The sequence below is a fragment of the Lissotriton helveticus genome, chromosome 3_1 (assembly GCF_964261635.1).
Source record: "Lissotriton helveticus chromosome 3_1, aLisHel1.1, whole genome shotgun sequence".
In the NCBI taxonomy this organism is placed as follows: Eukaryota; Metazoa; Chordata; class Amphibia; order Caudata; family Salamandridae; genus Lissotriton; species Lissotriton helveticus.
This window is the reverse complement of record NC_136061.1, coordinates 1159548275-1159567185: the sequence shown is the minus strand read 5'-3', so window position 1 is coordinate 1159567185 and position 18911 is coordinate 1159548275. Positions and strand designations below refer to the sequence as shown.

The window sequence follows — 18911 nt, the reverse complement described above, 5'->3', positions numbered from 1 at the left end:
AAAAGGAACTCCTAATGTAAAAGTCACAAGACAGGACAGCACTAAATGACTATATTTAAAAGAAAAACACAGGGTATATGGAGGAGAAAGGCAGAAAAATAAAATAAAAGTGAATGAGCAAGTCACAATGCGGCAATTGAGCAAATAATGTGACCATCTAGAAGGTGTTAATCAAAGGGGGGGAATGTAGAACAGTTTATGTGCCTGTGGAGGTAGCTGTTGATATGTAGAGATTTGAGTTCACGTTTGAACGAGGGGAAGGAAGGGTTACAGATGAGATATCTTTTCAGCTGTCTTCCACTAAAGGGGTTTCCAACCTCTTGGAACTATCTTCGGCTACAGCCCTCTGCCTTGTCCCACTGGAGATTTTCGACGTACATTTTGGTGACTAAATGCAAACATACAATCTTTACTGCGGATTCAACCCAAGGACATCCAACGTCACCTCCTCTGACACCTCCTGCAGCCTTGCCCTGCTGAAATTTACTTTCTCAGGCACTTTTTCTCTGAATTTTTTCCAAGTCCAAAGATAAGCGCTGACCGAGCCCAATCCACTTTTTGTATCCGAACCGTGCTCTATTGCGGCTGCCTTATTTTTTTACTTTGACCCGTCTCGTGCAACTAGTTGTCCGCGGTTGCTACTTTGATCTTTTATGGTGCTAGTTTTTAGTAAAAACTTTACAAACTCATGACTCCGGATCTACTGATTGGATTTTTGACATTTTGGTGTCAAATAATTTATTAAAATGTATTCTATTTTACTAAATTGGTCTTGTGTTGTGTTTTCACTTTATTACTGTTTGTGTGCTGCATAAATACTTTACAAGTTGCCGTTAATTTAAGCTGAACTGCTTTTTCTGCCAAGCTACCTAGGGTTAAGCAAAGGCTAATTTAGTGACTTTTTGTGATTCTCCTATAAGGAATTGTGGCTGTTGCTTGATCAGGGCTCACACCCCAGTCAACCAACAACCCAATTTCTCACATTAATTTCACATAATTATACAAGAGGAAATTATGCAAACTTTACACACCCCTAAAAAGCTGACCTAACTCAAATGATTCCTTCTTGGAGATGGGTGCGAGAGGAGCTGGCAATAATGCTAGTACCAAATTGGAAGGTGACTTTAGCCTGGAGGAGGTTTAGATAAAAGTGCTATTACGACCTCTGTGTGGCAAGCTAATCCTGACTGTTGCATTAACTGGCAGCACGAATAATGGGTTGTCCCGGAGATTCTCTCTAGATCCACTCGAGCGTTTACAAACTTAAATTGATGGTCGCTCCCAATGTTTAGTTTTTGTCCTGATGATGACCTATTAACAAGGTCGAAAAGTCGTTGAAGACTTCCTTTGGCAAATTAAGAGGAGGCATATATTATATTGTGTTCCTGTCATTTGACTGACTTGTTTTTATGTAAATGTTTACTCTGCCATTGTCTTTTGTTTACACTTTAATCTATACCTTTTATTTTTGTATGTCTTGTGTAACTGTGAGCACCAGTTGAATACTGTAATATATTTTGTGTTCTATGACTATTTTTCAATGACAAACGTCTTTCAGATAACTGTTGTGGGTCCTTTATTTTATCTTCTTTAATTTCTTCCTCTATTAATTGTCCAATTTTAGTTGTATGTCTTGTGCTATGAATATTGTTTTTTGTTTAAAATTATTCCCTGAACATTTGTTGCTATAACACTAACTCATAATAGGGCAAAGATACATGAAACTTTAAAATACTTAATCTACTTTTTGAAAAGTAAAAGCTTTTTTTCAAATGTCTACGTTTGATAATATGCAATATATTTCTAGTGTTCCTGTACTTGTCACACAATCAAGAGGTGGCTTTTTGAGCACCAGTAGACAAAGAACATAATCATAAAACGTTAATCCTGCGATGGGAAACTGCACTCCAGCCCTTTCGAGCAGTCTCCTTAGTGCATATATACGACATGATGCATCATCAATTAAATTGTTCCGATTAAATCCATAGATTAACCACGATATTCTAAGAGAACAAAGCTTGTTGAAGCAATCATTACATTCTTTAGTGCAGGTTTTATTGCATAGTATGCATCACTGAATATTTATAAATGCATACATTGTTTTTTTATGTAGGCTCATGCAGTGCTCCCAAGATTCACTGCTGCTGTGCAGTGACATACAAAGAAATTGATAGGAATGTGTGGTTTCTATTTGAATAGGTATTTAGATGTTACAGATACATTTAAATGCATGTACAATAAATATCTAAATTTGAACCTCGGCTTTTGGTGGGAAATAATCCTATTCCCAATCAAACTGTGAAAGGCTTTATACACAAATGCACAGTACTGTACCAGTTTGCTTGATTTGTTTTTTTTTAGTTTTTTAAAAACTTTTCTATTGCTTTTATCTGCTTTGTAAAACTCTTTGATTATGTATCGCCTTCTTTTTTTCTTTGTTTTCTTAAAAGAGTAATTGCAAAGATTTTTATTAATCGCGCAATAAAGATTATTATTAATATTACTATTCCCAATCAAGTGAATGGTAAATACGACTAAGGCATTACTTCCAGTGACAATATGATATAATTGGACACTGAATAGGATTAATAATTCAGTCTATTTTTAGGGCTTGTTCCCCGTTGTACAACTTCAAGGTAGCCTGGGTGTGTTCACAGCAATAGCTGATCGGCGCTGGACAAAATGAATACATTTGAGGTGTATTCATGATTCAGGGACTTGGGGAAGACACTTGTCCTCGATGGAGCTCCTGTGACGAGGTATTAGTCCCACCAATAACTGCGGGCATACATACCTCACAGCTGCCAAGTTGGCTCTCGACATTCCTGATAACCCACGCCTGCCGTGGCGTTTTAGACAACAAGAAGTTGCATTTGACACTTGCAGGTTTGTTTAATAGCTCCGAAATGCAAAAGTGTTCTTGGCAAAAGTGCCAGGGGTGGATAAAGGCATCGCAACTGAAATGTGTTCACTTGGCATGAACGATCCCTGCGCACAAACATACACCAATACACTATCATAACACTGGGCCTCATTTCTGAAAAGTGTTGCATTGCTGCGATAAAACAGCGATGCCACATTATCCCTGCACCCTCTTTGCGACACCATAGATGTGTGTATTTAATGTATGGCGCTCGATGTCGCAAGGATTGACAGATGCGTCAGGAATCCTGATATATCTGTCGGTGCAAAACTCACGCATTGCTGGAGTTGTCGGAAGCATGACACAACTTCAGCAATACATGCGGAGGCCTATACCTATTGCACTGCGTCACCCTTACACCTGCGATGAGACAGGCGTAAGATTTTGACGCAGTGGTGTCCTAGAAGTGGCGCCGAAAAATCTAATAGATTTCACTGCACCACTTCTCCGAGGCTTTCTTGCTGGGTAACAGCCACGCTGCATACATTATACCTGACATAGGTATAATGTGGTGAATGGGTTTACAAAGTGACGCACTACCTAGAAGCGTCACATTGTAAATATGGCGTAATGTGGCGTATTCTTTATGCCACCGCTGCGTCATGAAAAGTGGTGCAACTGCAGCTTAAAAGTGTCACAATGGGCTCATAAATAAGCCCCAGTGAGTTTTCACTTGTACTAATAATAAGAAACAGGAAATTATCAGGTCAGAGCAAACAAAATACAAAAGGATAAAAAGCAAGGGCCCACTATTAGCCATAGTTCAGAACTGACATGGGACTTTCTCTATCGCATAGTTTGGTCAATGCGAAAGGAGACTGAGAAAAGCAGGGCACAACCCCCTAGAATTCTTTGGGTTAAATGTGAACAAAATAAATCAAACTGGACTGGATTCCAAGGGCCTGGATTTGATTTCTCTGTCACAAGCAGGGACAAGGGGAAACCTTGTGGTCTATCTAGTATTAATAGAGTTAAACATCCAAGACTGACCATGTGACTCTACTCACACTCGCACAAACATACGCCTCCAACCCCCTAAATGAATTGCACCTTGTCACTTTCAGAACCAGGGATATTGTTCTAAATTTAAAGCGAATCCATTTATCAACATAAGAAGTGTGATTATTTGAGTGGCCATGCCAGGAGTCAAACCTGAAAATTACACACACATCTTTGAAGCAGGCTCCCAATCTATCTTATCCAGCTAACTCCTTACCTGGGCTCCAGTTTGTCTGGTGACTGGTCCACCGATTCATCTGCAGTCGCGGATACCTCTGCAGGCCAGGGACCTTTCTCTCGCTCACCTACAACAGCACAGAGCAGAACACAATAACTGTGTTGTCAGAAAAACATTTGTGGGCATAGCCAGTCACTTGCGCAGGGCTTTAGGGAGTTGATACCGATTAGAAAAGGGTTACAGTAAATTACTTTCAAACACATTTAGTTACATACACCAGGGTACAGATTTGCAGGGAGTTACAAACATAGACGTGCAGGGCTGCAGAAGTTACATATGCAGATACAGGTATGCAGCGAGATATATATACACAGTGGTATAGGATTCCAAGAGGGCCCAAACAGAATTAAAGAAAATCTATCCCTTACTCCAGGGCTGTGCTGTGTTAACAGCAACCTTTATTCCGAGGGCCTAAGCTCTATCTTTTTAGGTGAGTCTTCAACTCTTCCCTTCATTGGAGCTGCGTTGAGGCGTCCTAGTGGAGGTGAGGATAGTGTTCCATATCCTGGATGCATAGATGGGAAAGCCAGCATTTGTTTTCTTTTTCACTCTTCTTAGTCTGCAGTCTAATGGTGTCCAGGCTGCACATGTGCCGAGATCCACCAGAGATGGTGAGCTTGCTGGAATAGCTTTGTAAATGATACAGCTGCTTTGGAAAGGGTGCGGGCCAGGAAGAGGAGCCTATTGAGTTTCATCAGAATGGGAGTAATGTGATCATATTTCTTCAGGCCCTGGATGAGACTACGTGCTGTGGCATGTAGGATGCACCTAAGGGGTACGAATGTTAATTAAGAAAGGCCCTGGAGAAGGGAATTACCACTCTCCACATGTAGGAGTAGGAGGGTTTGAAAAGCAGTTCTGAAGTTGTTCCCTGGAAGAAATATTTTCACTTTCTTCAGATCAGAGAGCAGGTACCACAGGGGATGGTTTGAGCCAGCCAAGATGGCGGACGCAATCCTCTAACGCTCTGTCCACAAGCCCTTCTATCATCTACCATCAGGCCGGTGTCTCCACGGGGGATATCCCTGATGAGTGCCTTTACCCCCTTTGCATCCTCCATCACGCCTGCCAGACCCCTAAATCCGTCCCAGGGACTCCCAGGAACAAGAGAATCGCGGACCACTGCCGGCACCCAGGAGAGCCATGGGAGGGCCATGTGAAGGGTTGAGAACTGGCGACCACTCCACGGCTGCAGCCAACTGCCTCGTGGCGGAACCCACCTCCACTGCAGCTCCAGTGGGCAACTTGGAGCCTCACCGCACATGCATGGTTTGATCTCAGCTATAACCGCGCCTGACCTCTGCTGGCTCCCCTATGTTGATGCTGTCACTGAGGCGTGTGGAAGAACACTACACTGCCACCAGCTGACCTCCATGGCGCCAGGCAGAGGAGCCAGCACTGGCCCACATATGGAGTAAAGTGTGAGGCTGCACCTCTCACGCAGACGCCCTGGCCACAGGTACAGTATAACCCTCGCCGGGGACCCAGGTTAGAGGTGGCGATATTAGGCAGCAGCACCCACCAGCCTGCTTCCTGCAGTTTCCCTGGTCTGCACCATAATCAAGGCCAAGGAAGGTGCTGCCACTGCTGAGGGGCCGAGGGAACGTTGGGACCCACCAGCTGTCCCTTACTGGCCATAGGCACTACCCAGCTCTTCCTCGAAATGTCCATGTGGAGGCCAGGCACCTGTAAATTTGCGCCAACACTGACTCGCACAGGACAAATTGCTGATGACAGGGGGCATCTGGTCAGATGCACTGACCAAGGACGCCGCCGAGCTCCCCAACAGGCGCCATGTGAGAGGCAAGAGCGACAGACCGCAAGTTTATTCCCCTGCACATCCCCAATTTGGTGTCATAATCTAGGTACGCGGGAGGCACGGCTGATGCTTCGGGAGCTGGGGAGGGCGCTCATCTCTATCCTTCATCTCCTCTCCTGATCATCTTGAGACCTCACCCAGTGCCTCCCCCTCCAGACACTCACGCGGTGACCCGGGGGTGCCTGACGGCCCCAAACTCCACCGGCTCCTGCACCCCATCAGATGACTAAGGTGCAAAAAACAGCCTTGATGGGCCTATAATCCAGTGGACTATTGGCAGCTGCCCATCGGCACCTACACTGAGGTGCGGGCATCACCACCGCGCCTTCTCCTTTCTCCTCTTCCTCATCGCCCCTCTTCCTCATCGCCCCCCTTCCTCAGCGCCACGATCGGGACGTATGGGAAGCTACAGCTGCACACAGAGGGATAAGGAATATCGCCTCATCGCTGCATCCATTAATATCTGTGAACAGGTGCCATAGCTGAGGCATGTGCTGCAACTTAACAAGCTACTTAAACCTCAATAACTGCTCCAGATCTATCTTGCCGACGACCACTGCGCCCTTACATCCCATTTAGCAATGCCACACAGCCGCCTTGGACTTGGCACCCGGTGGCCAAACTCCCCGTATCTTACCTCTACCCATCAGCACCTACACTGAGTTGCCCACAACCCACTTGCCATGCAACGGAACCCTAACCAACGTCTGAAGTCTAGTCCTGCTAACTCCTGGCTCCTCCCCACCCAACGTGTGCGGACATAGCCCTTCTGTGCTGGCATCGGCATCAACACCAACATCTCCCCTTCACCTCCTGCACCCTGGGCCATCTAGAGACTTCTCCAAGTACTTTCATTCCAAACCTGGAACTTGCACAGACCATAGGCAGACTGCCATCCGCCTCCCACAAACCCACCCACTATGGTTCTAGACACCACACTGCCATCAAGACACACCATCCCTTTCTACCTCGGATAAACTCAACAGGGTGCTAGCGGCCATAGGGCACTCGTGAGTTACCATGGAATCCAGATTTGGATCCCTGACCACAGACCTTAGCTTTTTTCGCGACAACCATCGCAAGCTTGTGGACAAGGTCTCGGAAGGCGAGAAAACCCTAGCCGCCCAACAACCTCTACCGACAGATAACCAATCAATGATCCGGGCCCTGCAGAACAGTGTCCGGCATCTTGAGAGCAGGGCGGATGACCTAGAGGGATGCTCCCAGAGGAGCAACATCTGCGTTCTAGGTTCTTTCGGAGGGGATGGCGCTTCTGGCCTATCTAGGGACGTGGTTTAAAACCTTGATCCCAACATCAGATCACACTCCTTTCCATTCTTTGGAATGTGCGCACCAAGTCCCAGCCAGTTGCCCACCACCAGGATCCCCCTCCCCATCTCCTACTGGCAAAACCCTTGCCCTATAAAGACTGTGATGCCATCTTACGAGCAGCCAGGCAGGCCCCCTACTGGTGGAAAACAAGACCATCATGCTGTTTCCCAACTACATTCTAGAGGTCCAATGTCAACTCTTCTCTGCCTTCCTGGTAGTCAAGCGTTGCCTCCGTCAACCGAGGGTGCAGTACACGCTGCTGCTCCCAGCCCACCTCAAGACAATATCCAATGGCGCTACTCTCTTCTTCACTGACCCTAAAGACGCCTGTGACTGGGCCAACCAGTTTCAAGAAACTCCAGCAGTGGATCGAGTCAAGCCAGCAGTGAGACTCCCTAAGCTGCGCAGGAGTCTACGGGGTAAACATCTCTCAAGGCTGCTGGCCCGCATACCCTCAACCAACTCCCCTGTAATCTGGTGCAAATAATTGCAGATGGCCAGCATACTCTACATGCTGCATCTAACTTGGGCCCTACTACCACAGATGATGAGAGGGGCCCACATGTCTCCTCATAGGATGACACTCTGCAATCTGAAGATCGCAGACTCTCCCACTGGTAATACCATAAATGGCAGACACTCTTATCTGAACCTTATACTTTCTTAACTTTGCAAAAGAATGTTGTGTCCTGGAGATTTGCACTAGCTAGAAGCACGGTCCCACACAGGCTCCTGAAGGGATTTCCCTTCACCTACCCACCCTACTTAAGCCCCCCTGATGCGCCTCGCACCCCTTTCTCTCCATGTGAGGTGTTCATCCTGGTGCTTATCCTGTGCAATGCCCTGGCAGGGGTTGTCGAGCTCACTGTGACCCCCACCAATACCAGCGTACTTCACCATTGGACTCCCTAAGGGCAACACGGCTGTACCACTCCATCCCAAGACTAAGTCCCACCTCCATGATACACTATGTAACATTAAACATGCCTTGTTTGGGCATAACACCAGTTGTGATAGGCCCCCAGCATTGGGATTTCAGGATTCCCCAGTTAGCACAGCTACTCATGGCTCTCCTCACACTCAATTTTTCTTCGCCCTGGTGGGAAGACCTATGATGGTTCTTTAGGCTTGGGCTGGGCGATGAGATTGTGCGACACTGCTATAGGGCAGCTCACTTCTAGCACAACACTCACCTTACCCGCACTTCGACATGGCACCATCCACTCACATTCGTTTCCTTATCTTGAACTTTTTGGGTGTGCGCACTGCCCGTAAGCGATACATGGTCTACTCTGATATTAAACAGCAGCAATCATTTTCATGCAAGAAACTCATGTCATAATGAGTGAGTTAGACCGATCGCGCAGACACTAAAGATGCTGCCTCATTTGTGCCACCACTTATTCGCCATATGCTCGGGGCGCCCTGTTATGGGTGGGCCTGATTTTCCCTTCCAGTGTAGCCGTTGACAGAGAAGGTCGCTACGTCCTCAACAAGGGCCGTGTTGACGTGGCCGTGTCAGGAGCATCTATGCACTAAATGCTGAACAATGTGCGTTCTGGGACACCTTTCCACCCTACTTGCTCACAAAACTGCACTACCATGGGTCTTAGGCGGAGATTACAATTTCATGCTTGACTTGGCACTAGATATGTCTCACCCTCCCACACAAGCGGACTGCTTACAGAACTAGGCACGCACTGGTCTCTCACAGATGTGTGGTGTTCCCAAAACCCCAGATCCCGGCTCTACTCCTTTCACTCCATACTATTTACATACGACTTGACTGCTTCCTATGCTCTACCCTGTTGGTACTCCTAGATTAACACTAAGATTACTTGGAGTGGATAGTTTCTGACCATGAAGTTCAAGTCATGGATCTCAACTGCCCCCCCCCCCCCCCCACCCCCCTAACCCCCATGTGGAAGCTACCACGAGATTGTTTAAAAGACCCTGTGTTCCGGGAAGAGCAGAAAGAACACACACAATACAGCCTCCTCCAGAGCGATAGAGGTGGATGCTTTTAAAGTAGTAATGAGGTGAGCCTGTTTCTAGCAAATAGCGTGAGTCCGTAGAACCCTTGGAAGGGACATAGGGGCACCCGAGCAATGCCTGGCTGGCCTGAGTAAAGCAGCAGGCACCGACCCTGTGCTCACTAGGCACCTCATGGACGCAAAAACCTCTTATGCTGGCCTCCTAGAATATCTAAGGTGTTATGATTTCAAGGCCCATGTGGCTAAAGTTCATAGAGATGGCGACAAGTCCGGTAGGCTCCTGGCTTACTTAATCTGGCAAGAGTCAGTGACACGCCGAAGTGGTCGACCTGGTACGCAACACTGTCCGCACGCTAGCTGAAGTAGTGCTGGCCTTTCAAGATTACAACTCCTTTGTCTACAGGGCACCCCCAGCTACAACGGCAGACCATTCCAACATATTCCTAACAGGTATTTCCCTTCCGCGCATCTCTGCCTCCACAAAAGCGAGCCTAGATGCGGTGATCACTTCAACTGACGTAGCGCAGGCGATCCATGACCTTGCCAAGAACAAGACCCTGGGTCTGGACAATCTGCCTTTGGAAAACTATGCGGTACAAAAGGGGGGTGGTGATGGACGGAGCATCTGAACCATTCAAACACTCACACCCAGTCAACAGATCTGGGTATAATCCATCACCGTTCTTTAGCCCACTCTGCCACCACAGTTCAGACATGGCCATATGTAAATCAGTCTGACCCTGTACCTCATGGGAACAGTCCAGCCCGAACTGCCAAGCCATGCCTTCCCTGGACTGGAATCAAGCTTCCTAGGACCGGTTTCTGACATTTCAGCCTTCTTCAGCCAGGCTTGCTTGAATCCAGTGGCAAAGTGAGCAAGGGACTCAACGTCTGAGCATACCCTGCCAACTTATGGCGAACAAAGCGGTACAAAAGGGGGGTGGTGATGGACGGAGCAAGGGACTCACGTCTGAGCATACCCTGCCAACTTATGGCGAACAAAGCGGTACAAAAGGGGGTGGTGATGGACGGAGCATCTGAACCAATCAAACACTCACACCCAGTCAAAAGATCTGGGTTTAATCCATCACCGTTCTTTAGCCCACTCTGCCACCCCAGTTCAGACAAGGCCATATGCAAATCAGTCTGACCCTGTGCCTCATGGGAACAAACCCAGATCTGTTGACTGGGTGTGAGTGTTTGATTGGTTCAGATGCTCCGTCCATCACCACCCCCTTTTGTACCGCTTTGTTCGCCATAAGTTGGCATGGTATGCTCAGACGTGAGTCCCTTGCTCACTTTGCCACTGGATTCAAGCAAGCCTGGCTGAAGACGGCTGGAATGCCAGAAACCGGTCCTAGGAAGTTTGTTTACGGTCCAGGGAAGGAATGGCTTGGCAGTTCGGGCTGGACTGTTCCCATGAGGCACAGGGTCAGACTGATTTGCATATGGCCATGTCTGAACTGGGGTGGCAGAGTGGGCTAAAGAACGGTGATGGATTAAACCCAGATCTTTTGACTGGGTGTGAGTGTTTGATTGGTTCAGATGCTCCGTCCATCACCACCCCCTTTTGTACCGCTTTGTTCGCCATAAGTTGGCAGGGTATGCTCAGACTTGAGTCCCTTGCTCACTTTGCCACTGGATTCAAGCAAGCCTGGCTGAAGACGGCTGGAATGCCAGAAAACGGTCCTAGGAAGCTTGTTTCCGGTCCAGGGAAGGCATGGCTTGGCAGTTCGGGCTGGACTTTTCCCATGAGGCACAGGGTCAGACTTATTTGCATATGGCCATGTCTGGACTGGGGTGGCAGAGTGGGCTAAAGAACGATGATGGATTAAACCCAGATCTGTTGACTGGGTGTGAGTGTTTGATTGGTTCAGATGCTCCGTCCATCACCACCCCCTTTTGTACCGCTTTGTTCGCCATAAGTTGGCAGGGTATGCTCAGACGTTGAGTCCCTTGCTCACTTTGCCACTGGATTCAAGCAAGCCTGGCTGAAGACGGCTGTAATGCCAGAAAGCGGTCCTAGGAAGCTTGATTCCGGTCCAGGGAAGGCATGGCTTGGCAGTTCGGGCTGGACTGTTCCCATGAGGCACAGGGTCAGACTGATTTGCATATGGCCATGTCTGAACTGGGGTGGCAGAGTGGGCTAAAGAATGGTGATGGATTAAACCCAGATCTTTTGACTGGGTGTGAGTGTTTGATCGGTTCAGATGCTCTGTCCATCACCACCCCCTTTTGTACCGCTTTGGAAAACTATAGCACCTTCTTGCCGCTACTGGCACCCCGCCTTGCAGAGATGTACAAAGCAACACTGGCACTGGAGAACTCCCAAACATGTTCCAAGAGTTACTCCTGATCTCCCTCTCTAAGCCGGACAGAGACACTAGGCTGCTGACATCTTACAGGACCATAGCCATCCTCGGAGCTGATTACAAAATACTGGGCAAAATCTTAGCTGACAGAAATGCTAGGATCCTACAAGAATTGTTGCATACGGACCAGAACGGCATTCTTCTGGGCCATAGCACCTCACAGAATATCCACTGACTATTCCACATACAGGACCAGGTGAGGGGGTGATTCCCACGGGTGGCCTGCCTTATTCTACACCTGGAAAAGGTTTTTGATTCTCTCACATGGCACTACTTTTTCATAGTGCTCGCCAGAATGGGTTTCGGGCCCAAATTTGTAGACGACACCAGACTGCTATTCTCTGGCCCAACTTCCCGGATCTGCCTAGGGCGCCTCGTCTCAGCCTCCTTGCCAGTTGGCTGTGGCATGAGGCAGGAATGCCCAATCTCCCCTTTGCTATTTGCACTTGTGATGGACCCCCTGGCCTTGCGGCTATGGGAGGAGGGCCGGGAGTGAGGCATCCCTCTCGCAGGCAGGACGCATGCTGTGTCCCTATACGCAGATGACCTGCTTCTGTATTTCCGGGACATCACAGCCAACCTCACACCACTCAGGGACACCCTAGCGGGCTCCGGGTCAACTGGGGAAAGTCAGCCATAGCTGCTCTGCCCAGATCAGCTCTATAACTTTGTGAACCTCCCGATAGCCCTGCCTGTTTTTTCTTTGAAGGAACTGGACTCACACATAAGCACACTCATCTAGGGAGCCAAACTCGGACAGGTGGCCCTTGTCAAACTACAGTTGCCTGCGGGTAGACCGGAGAGGTCTGGTAGCCCTCTCTTTTGAGGCACTCTTCCAAGCAACACATCTCTAATGGTTGTCCCGCTGGACGGCTGGGCGCCAACTAGATGAAATCAGCTCCGAACTTAGACCCTTGTCGATCTACATAATCCGTAGCTTACTATTACTAAACGCCTTACCTACCTTCCCCTAGCCCTTGCAAGTAGCGAGGGCATGCATGACAAGGATATGCTGCCTCTGCCGGGGGGCCCCACTATCTACCTCGAACCAATCCCTTGTTGGTCTCCCTCCCGACCCAGGATACTACACCACCAGGGACCTAAAGATCTGAACAGACCACTTGATACTTACAAGGGGGCGACCTCTTTGCTTTGCCCTTCGACCAACTTGCAGAGGGGAGCGAACTGCGGCCTGGACAGTTTCTCACAAACAGGCAGCTCAGTCACACATGTTGCACTCTTTGGGACCTCATCGAGGGGGGGGGGGGAACCCCCTGCACACCCTGTCCTACAGTCATCCTAACTATGGGAGACGGCCGCCATCACATCACCTGGCTAATTCATGCCATCCGAGAACTGATACCCAGCATCCTCGCAGCACTGTGCCAAATGTGGGAGGACAAATTTGGGAGGGTACTCCATGACAAGGAATAGGACCATGCACTTGAGTTCCCCAGAAAATTCTCCCACAACGCCTGCTTTAAAAATATACAATTATTAATTCTCCACAGGGCCTACCTAACCCCGGCTCAGCTACATCGTTTCTTCCCTGAGACGCTGTTCAAATGCCCTCCCTGTCAGACTCTAGAAGCGGAACTCATACACATATTCTGAACCTTCCAGACCCGCCAAAGCTATTGGCAATCGATCCATATCCTCTTCACAGAGGCTGGACATAACGCAGATGCTGACCTGGGGATAACATTCACTCATTGGGGTAGTCTTTGGCTATACTCTCTCAGCGCTGCCGGTATTAGGCGCTTTACAAATCGCAATTAACATTAACATCACCCTGCACTGGGTCACAGAACTCCCAGACATTCACACATGGGAAGCATGCTCCCTGGGTATATTCAAGCGCAAAATACAGCCAAAAGTGCGCATCAGCTTTGCGGCCCTGGCACTTCTACTAGCCAAATGCACACTCATGCTTCACTGGCGTTCCCATACAGTCCTCGCAGTGGAGGCTTGGCGTGGAGCAATGCACAAGTGGGGCACAGCAGGACACCCTCAGCTATATCACCCCAGTGGTGAGTCTTGCTTACACACTTCCAGCAGGGAATGTATGTTGTTATCCCGCAACATACAACGACCGTGTTGTGTTTCCACATACCATTACTCCGCAAGTCGGAACAACGACTTGCGGAGAGGGGGTGCTGGATGTTGGAATAGTATAATTTACTATTCCAACTCCAGTCTGTGCAGACACTAGGGAAGGTGTTAGATTTTAAATCCAACACATCCCCCCCTCCGCAAGTCGTTGTTCCGACTTGCGGAGTAATGGTATGAGGAATCACAACGTGTTCGTTGTAACGACCGTGTTGTGATTCCCTGCGGGGAAAAAGTTTTGTGGTAAACGTTGTTTACCTCCAGCAGGTGGTGGAAATTGATGACCTACCCAAGTGAACATGCGTGCATCTCCCACATATGCCGTACGCAGTACTCCTATCATAGCCGCCCACTCAGACGTCTCCTCACAGTATTCTTTTATTCATCCTCACGTACTTGGTGCACTCCAACACACCCACATGCCCGCCTCACTACTCTCTACACATAGTCCACTGCAACCAGACAACACAGTCATCCTGACAGCCCCTCACTTCGACCCCGTCGTTTCATCCCACTTATGCCACGGTGACGATGTTCAGCAAGCTACCCATGGTACGCACCAAGAGCAGCACAGACCCTTAAACTTCTGAACCCCCTGCATGGACACACAATACTACATGTCTAAGTTTAATTGCACTGTCTCTCCTGCTCAGTATTGATGTAACAAGTTGTACCAAGTCATGCATTAATGTTGCCTAGGTTATATAAACCAATTAAAAAAAAAGAGAGAGAGCTGGCAAAAGGCCATTGTTTTAGTTTGGTTTTCTTTTATTGGCAATGTGCCCCTTGACAGTGAGGTTGGTGTCCAGGGTGAATACAACTGATGTGGCACTCACTGAAAGTTGGGGTTCAAAATTGTCAAGGTTGATGTAATTCGGCCAGATTTGTAATGTATCTTGTTTATTGCTCTTGGCAAATAACAGGAATTCTGTCTTGGTTGAGCTGAAATTCAAGTAGGTGCTGGACTTTGAGGTCTGGATGATGTGCAAGCAGTGTTCAAGGTGTTGGGTGTCGGAAGCAGAGTACAGTTCTGCATCATCCGTATGTAGGTGAATATTGATGCTGTTGTCTGTGAGTGAAGCACCAAGTGGCTGCAAGTATAAGTTAAATCACCTGGGAGGGTTTCAAGTAAGATGATGGCCACCAGTTAGTTTGGTTTCCATCAACTTCTCATTTTTCGACTATCAGTCCAGCACTTAGAGAATGCTTTTCTTCAATGAAGTGAGCTGTAACTGCACTTATGCAGCCAGCAGTACTTTTGAAGCAACACGACTGAGAAACCTTTTAAAAAATTGGGCCAAACAACGTATTTTACATCAAAATGTAGGAAATATATTGGATAAAAAACTGATTTTATATGAAATCGTGAAGGAAGGAAAACGTGAAAGCACCTCAGTCAGGCCAGATCGATACTGTATCAGCTTGTAAACCACTATAGGTCCTTTTCCATAGACCCCAGGATATAAGGCACTAATACCATGCAGTATGGATAATACCCCACTACATAAGGCAAAAATGTTCGCAGTATGTAAGGAAACAGCCACAAAACATTTTGCGCAATGCTCAATTATATGAAAGTACTGTCCAATCAGTATGCAGTATTCCCAATATTCCAGTATGTAAAGCATCCAAGGGCAATGCCAACAATGCTTTAGTATGTAAAGCCGCATGGCCAGGTCAGTGCATGCCAATGCTACTCAGTGACTGTCCTTGACTCGCCTTTGTGTTGGGACTTCTTTGGCTTCTCCTGCACACCATGCTTGAGCACAGGCTGTCATGTGATTAAAAGTGCACAGGCATGCACCATATAGGAAACAGGACTACTTTACAAGACTACCTACGAGGCCGTGCTGCTTCCTGTCCAATGGCAGGTTTAAGGAAAATGGTCTCCTGGACAAGGCCAACATTGAACCATTCGACGGACAAGATGTAAAGGGTGCACAGTGAGGTCAGGGCTGGGCTGGTCTTTGGAGCAACATTGTTAAATTCAGGAGAAAATGGCGCAATTTCATTGATTTTAAGTTTAGTCTCTAGAACCCTAGGACTCCCCAAAAATGCAGCTCACATTACAAGTGTATTACTGAAACAGTGCTATATTACGATGGTTGGAAACTGTGAGGGAAAAGGGACACACACACTGCCCCCTCCTCTCTACAACTGGAACCTGTAAACGACTATTTAAACACAAATCTCTGTATTAGCCCGCTGAGCTTTCCTCACTAGGACCACAGGCTGTGTGGCCGGCAGTATTCCCAGAGCCCTCCAGTATGTGGACGAGCGCTCAGTTGTCTAACTCTGTTTAGAATCTGTAATGTAAAGTCTACACAGATGTCATCCGCAGGTGACCTGCCCCACAAGGACTCTACCCAGTGGCCTGCCGATTACATGTAATACTCTGCAGAACTCTGAAACAGGTGCGCTGATCTCATGGGTGCCCCTTTCACCTGAAACCTATAATGCCGGCTCATACTTTTTATTTATATTTTCATTCTCTGCTCTCTACTGTCCTCATGTTTTTTATTTGCATTTTCCAACATGAGAACAAAGATGTGGTACTAGATCCCATAGGGTCAAATTTAACAACATGGGGAAAGTAGTGTTTGTCAGAACCCTTTCTAGATTACAACGGGGCAAGCAGGAGCTACTGGGCCCAACCGTAGGGGTGGTGGCCTTTCAATCCGGTTGTTCCTGAGCCGACCTTATAGGCCCTGAGAAACTGACTCCTTGAGCACTAGACTCTGTGTCAGCGCAGTCGAGCGGTCCAAGACTCTTCAGGGGTGCAAGGTATGCGAGGGCTCATAATACCCTCCCTGTGGTCCCACTAGGATGACTGTCCAGTCCAATACTGATCTTTAGTGTAAAAAGCAGTATTTACTACAGACGCAAAATACAGCACACTAAATATCCAAACAAGAGACTTTCAAGACCTGCGCTCTAGTGCTTCTCAGGGCCCTGCTTCAACCCTGCAGGTTCTCTCTTCGTTAAACTCTGCATCCCTGGAGAATTCAAGGTGATCTCAAGTGCTGCCAACACTATTAATGTGCATCAAAGTCTGGTGTTTGCATTGGAAGTTTCTCAGCTTTTCAGACCGTAGCTGCTGAGCTCCAACAAATCTCACACAAGCCTACAATCCTTTCACCTTACCTCCACCACGGCCTTAAGAAGAATCCAGAAACCAGGGTGCCTCTATCTGTGCTCAACACTGAGCAACTCACACCGTGCCTGTCCAGCAGCAGGCAGGATAAGTGTGCGGAGGTGGTCGCAGACGGCAACAGCTTCCAGGTGCAGCAGCTAGTTCTTCCTCATAGTTCATCCGGTAATCTCAGACACAGCGACGACCCCAACGGTCTTCATATCCCCCCTCCTAGCATATGGGGCTCATCGATGCAGGCAACCGTCCCAATAAGGTTGTAACCACCTCTTGGCACCTCAAGCTCACAGATACAGGCGACAGCCCCAACGAGATCAGTGCTACAGCGCGACGGTCTGCAGCTTCACAACAGCCTCGCTGGAGGTTGACAACTTCAGCAACAGAGCAGATGGTTTTCTCATAACACCAGTCTTGACTGGACCTAGTCCCTCCCACTAAGCTCATAGAGATACACTAGCCAGGATTCCCGGTGGGCCTCATTCCTTGCAGACTCCTCCTCCTCACACGGCACAATGGTCTTGGCAGGCAGGCAGAAGGCTGGTGCTCCAGGCTTCTGCCTTGGATTCTGGGTGATGGTCCAGCAACAGGACAGTCTGTCACAGCAGGGGTGGCTCCAATTCGGAGTCACCCACCGCGAAGGGAATAACCATGGAATCACATCTGGCTGTCAGCCTCCACTGAAATATGCACCAAAAAGTTTCAAGAGACTAATCCTTTCTCTCTACCCGATTTACTGGTAGTGCTAATCTTATTACTTTCACCATCTCTCTGACAATGAACCGAGGCTTCACTGACTAGTAATTTGTCCTGCAATCAAAGAGGCCCTTAATGTGCTCAGAGGATGTTCCGCTTCTCTCTCTTCAGTGTGTGTGTGTCCCCGCAGCAATGTTAGCAAACACATCTCCTGTCTGAGGGTTGCAGTCCTCATCTATCCAACCTCTGCAGACCTCTCGCTTCCAAAATGGAAACCACTGGCCTCCATGTTATGTAGTAGCCACAGACACCCAGACGCAACCCGGTAAGTACACAAATGTATCATTGGCTGAACACAACCTATGCAGGCCAAGGGTGAATTAAGTATATAGCCACTGAACTCTACACGAGTGGAGCCGTAGGCCCCACGTCTGTGACACCGGTAAAAAAGCATGTCCACATTACTGATTCTACTGAACAAAAGAAAGGGTATGCTGCTAACAATGTACTCTTGTCACTTAACTCTAGCTAAGGGCAGTAGCCCCCTACTTTCACAAGGGTAGTGCTTGGTGCTCCCGTCCCAGTCTAAACAGACTGCAAGTTTGTGAAACAGGCCTAGATCATTGGGCACAGGCATGATCTGTGTTGGCCAATGACCAAAAATTAGGGATCCAGATATTGATGTAGCTGGGACACTCACAGAAAGCATGCACATCCACCACTATGCAGGGGACCTCCCCTCCTAACAGTGGTATACATACATATATGTAAGCCATGTAAGTTTAACTTTTTACCTTAAGTAAACAATAAATAAAGGGAAGACAATAAAACCATTTTCGTCAGATATACCTCATGACTGGAATTGAAATGTGGATGAAAAGCCCACTATACACCAGGGATTAGAAACGAAAGGGGTGGTGCCCCCTCAGCCATGTCCCCACTTTAAAGGGGGCATTACAGTCTTTCAGCCTCAAGGAGACAGATTTTGAAGTTTGCCCCCAATCTAGACAGTGGTGTGAAGAGATCACTAGACACTTTTGCAAGGACTTCTGTTGTCACTGGTTTGATTTGTTTCTATCGCAGTCTCCTGGCCCAGCTACAAAATTGGGTCATATTTTTTATCAGGAAAAGTGTGGGAATGCTGAATTGTAAGCATTTTTTGACTCCCTGGAGATTCTGGAAGTTTCCATCAAAGATACTGAAGGACTCGCACTGGCCATGGTTTGATCTGTTAGGCTCACAAATACAAGTAGGGTAGCATTTTTTCAGGACAAGTGTGGA

General features: G+C 47.8%; 1 protein-coding gene across 6 annotated transcripts in view; it reads right to left on the bottom strand.

The window, feature by feature from the left end:
- SYTL1 (synaptotagmin like 1) overlaps nt 1-18911 on the bottom strand; it is a 452201-nt gene that overhangs the window by 124825 nt on the left and 308465 nt on the right. For all 6 annotated transcript variants that reach the window (XM_078681778.1, XM_078681781.1, XM_078681779.1 and 3 more), the window contains one exon: nt 4140-4227. In XM_078681778.1, the coding sequence (XP_078537904.1) occupies nt 4140-4227 (88 nt within the window). The remainder of the gene's footprint in view (nt 1-4139; nt 4228-18911) is intronic.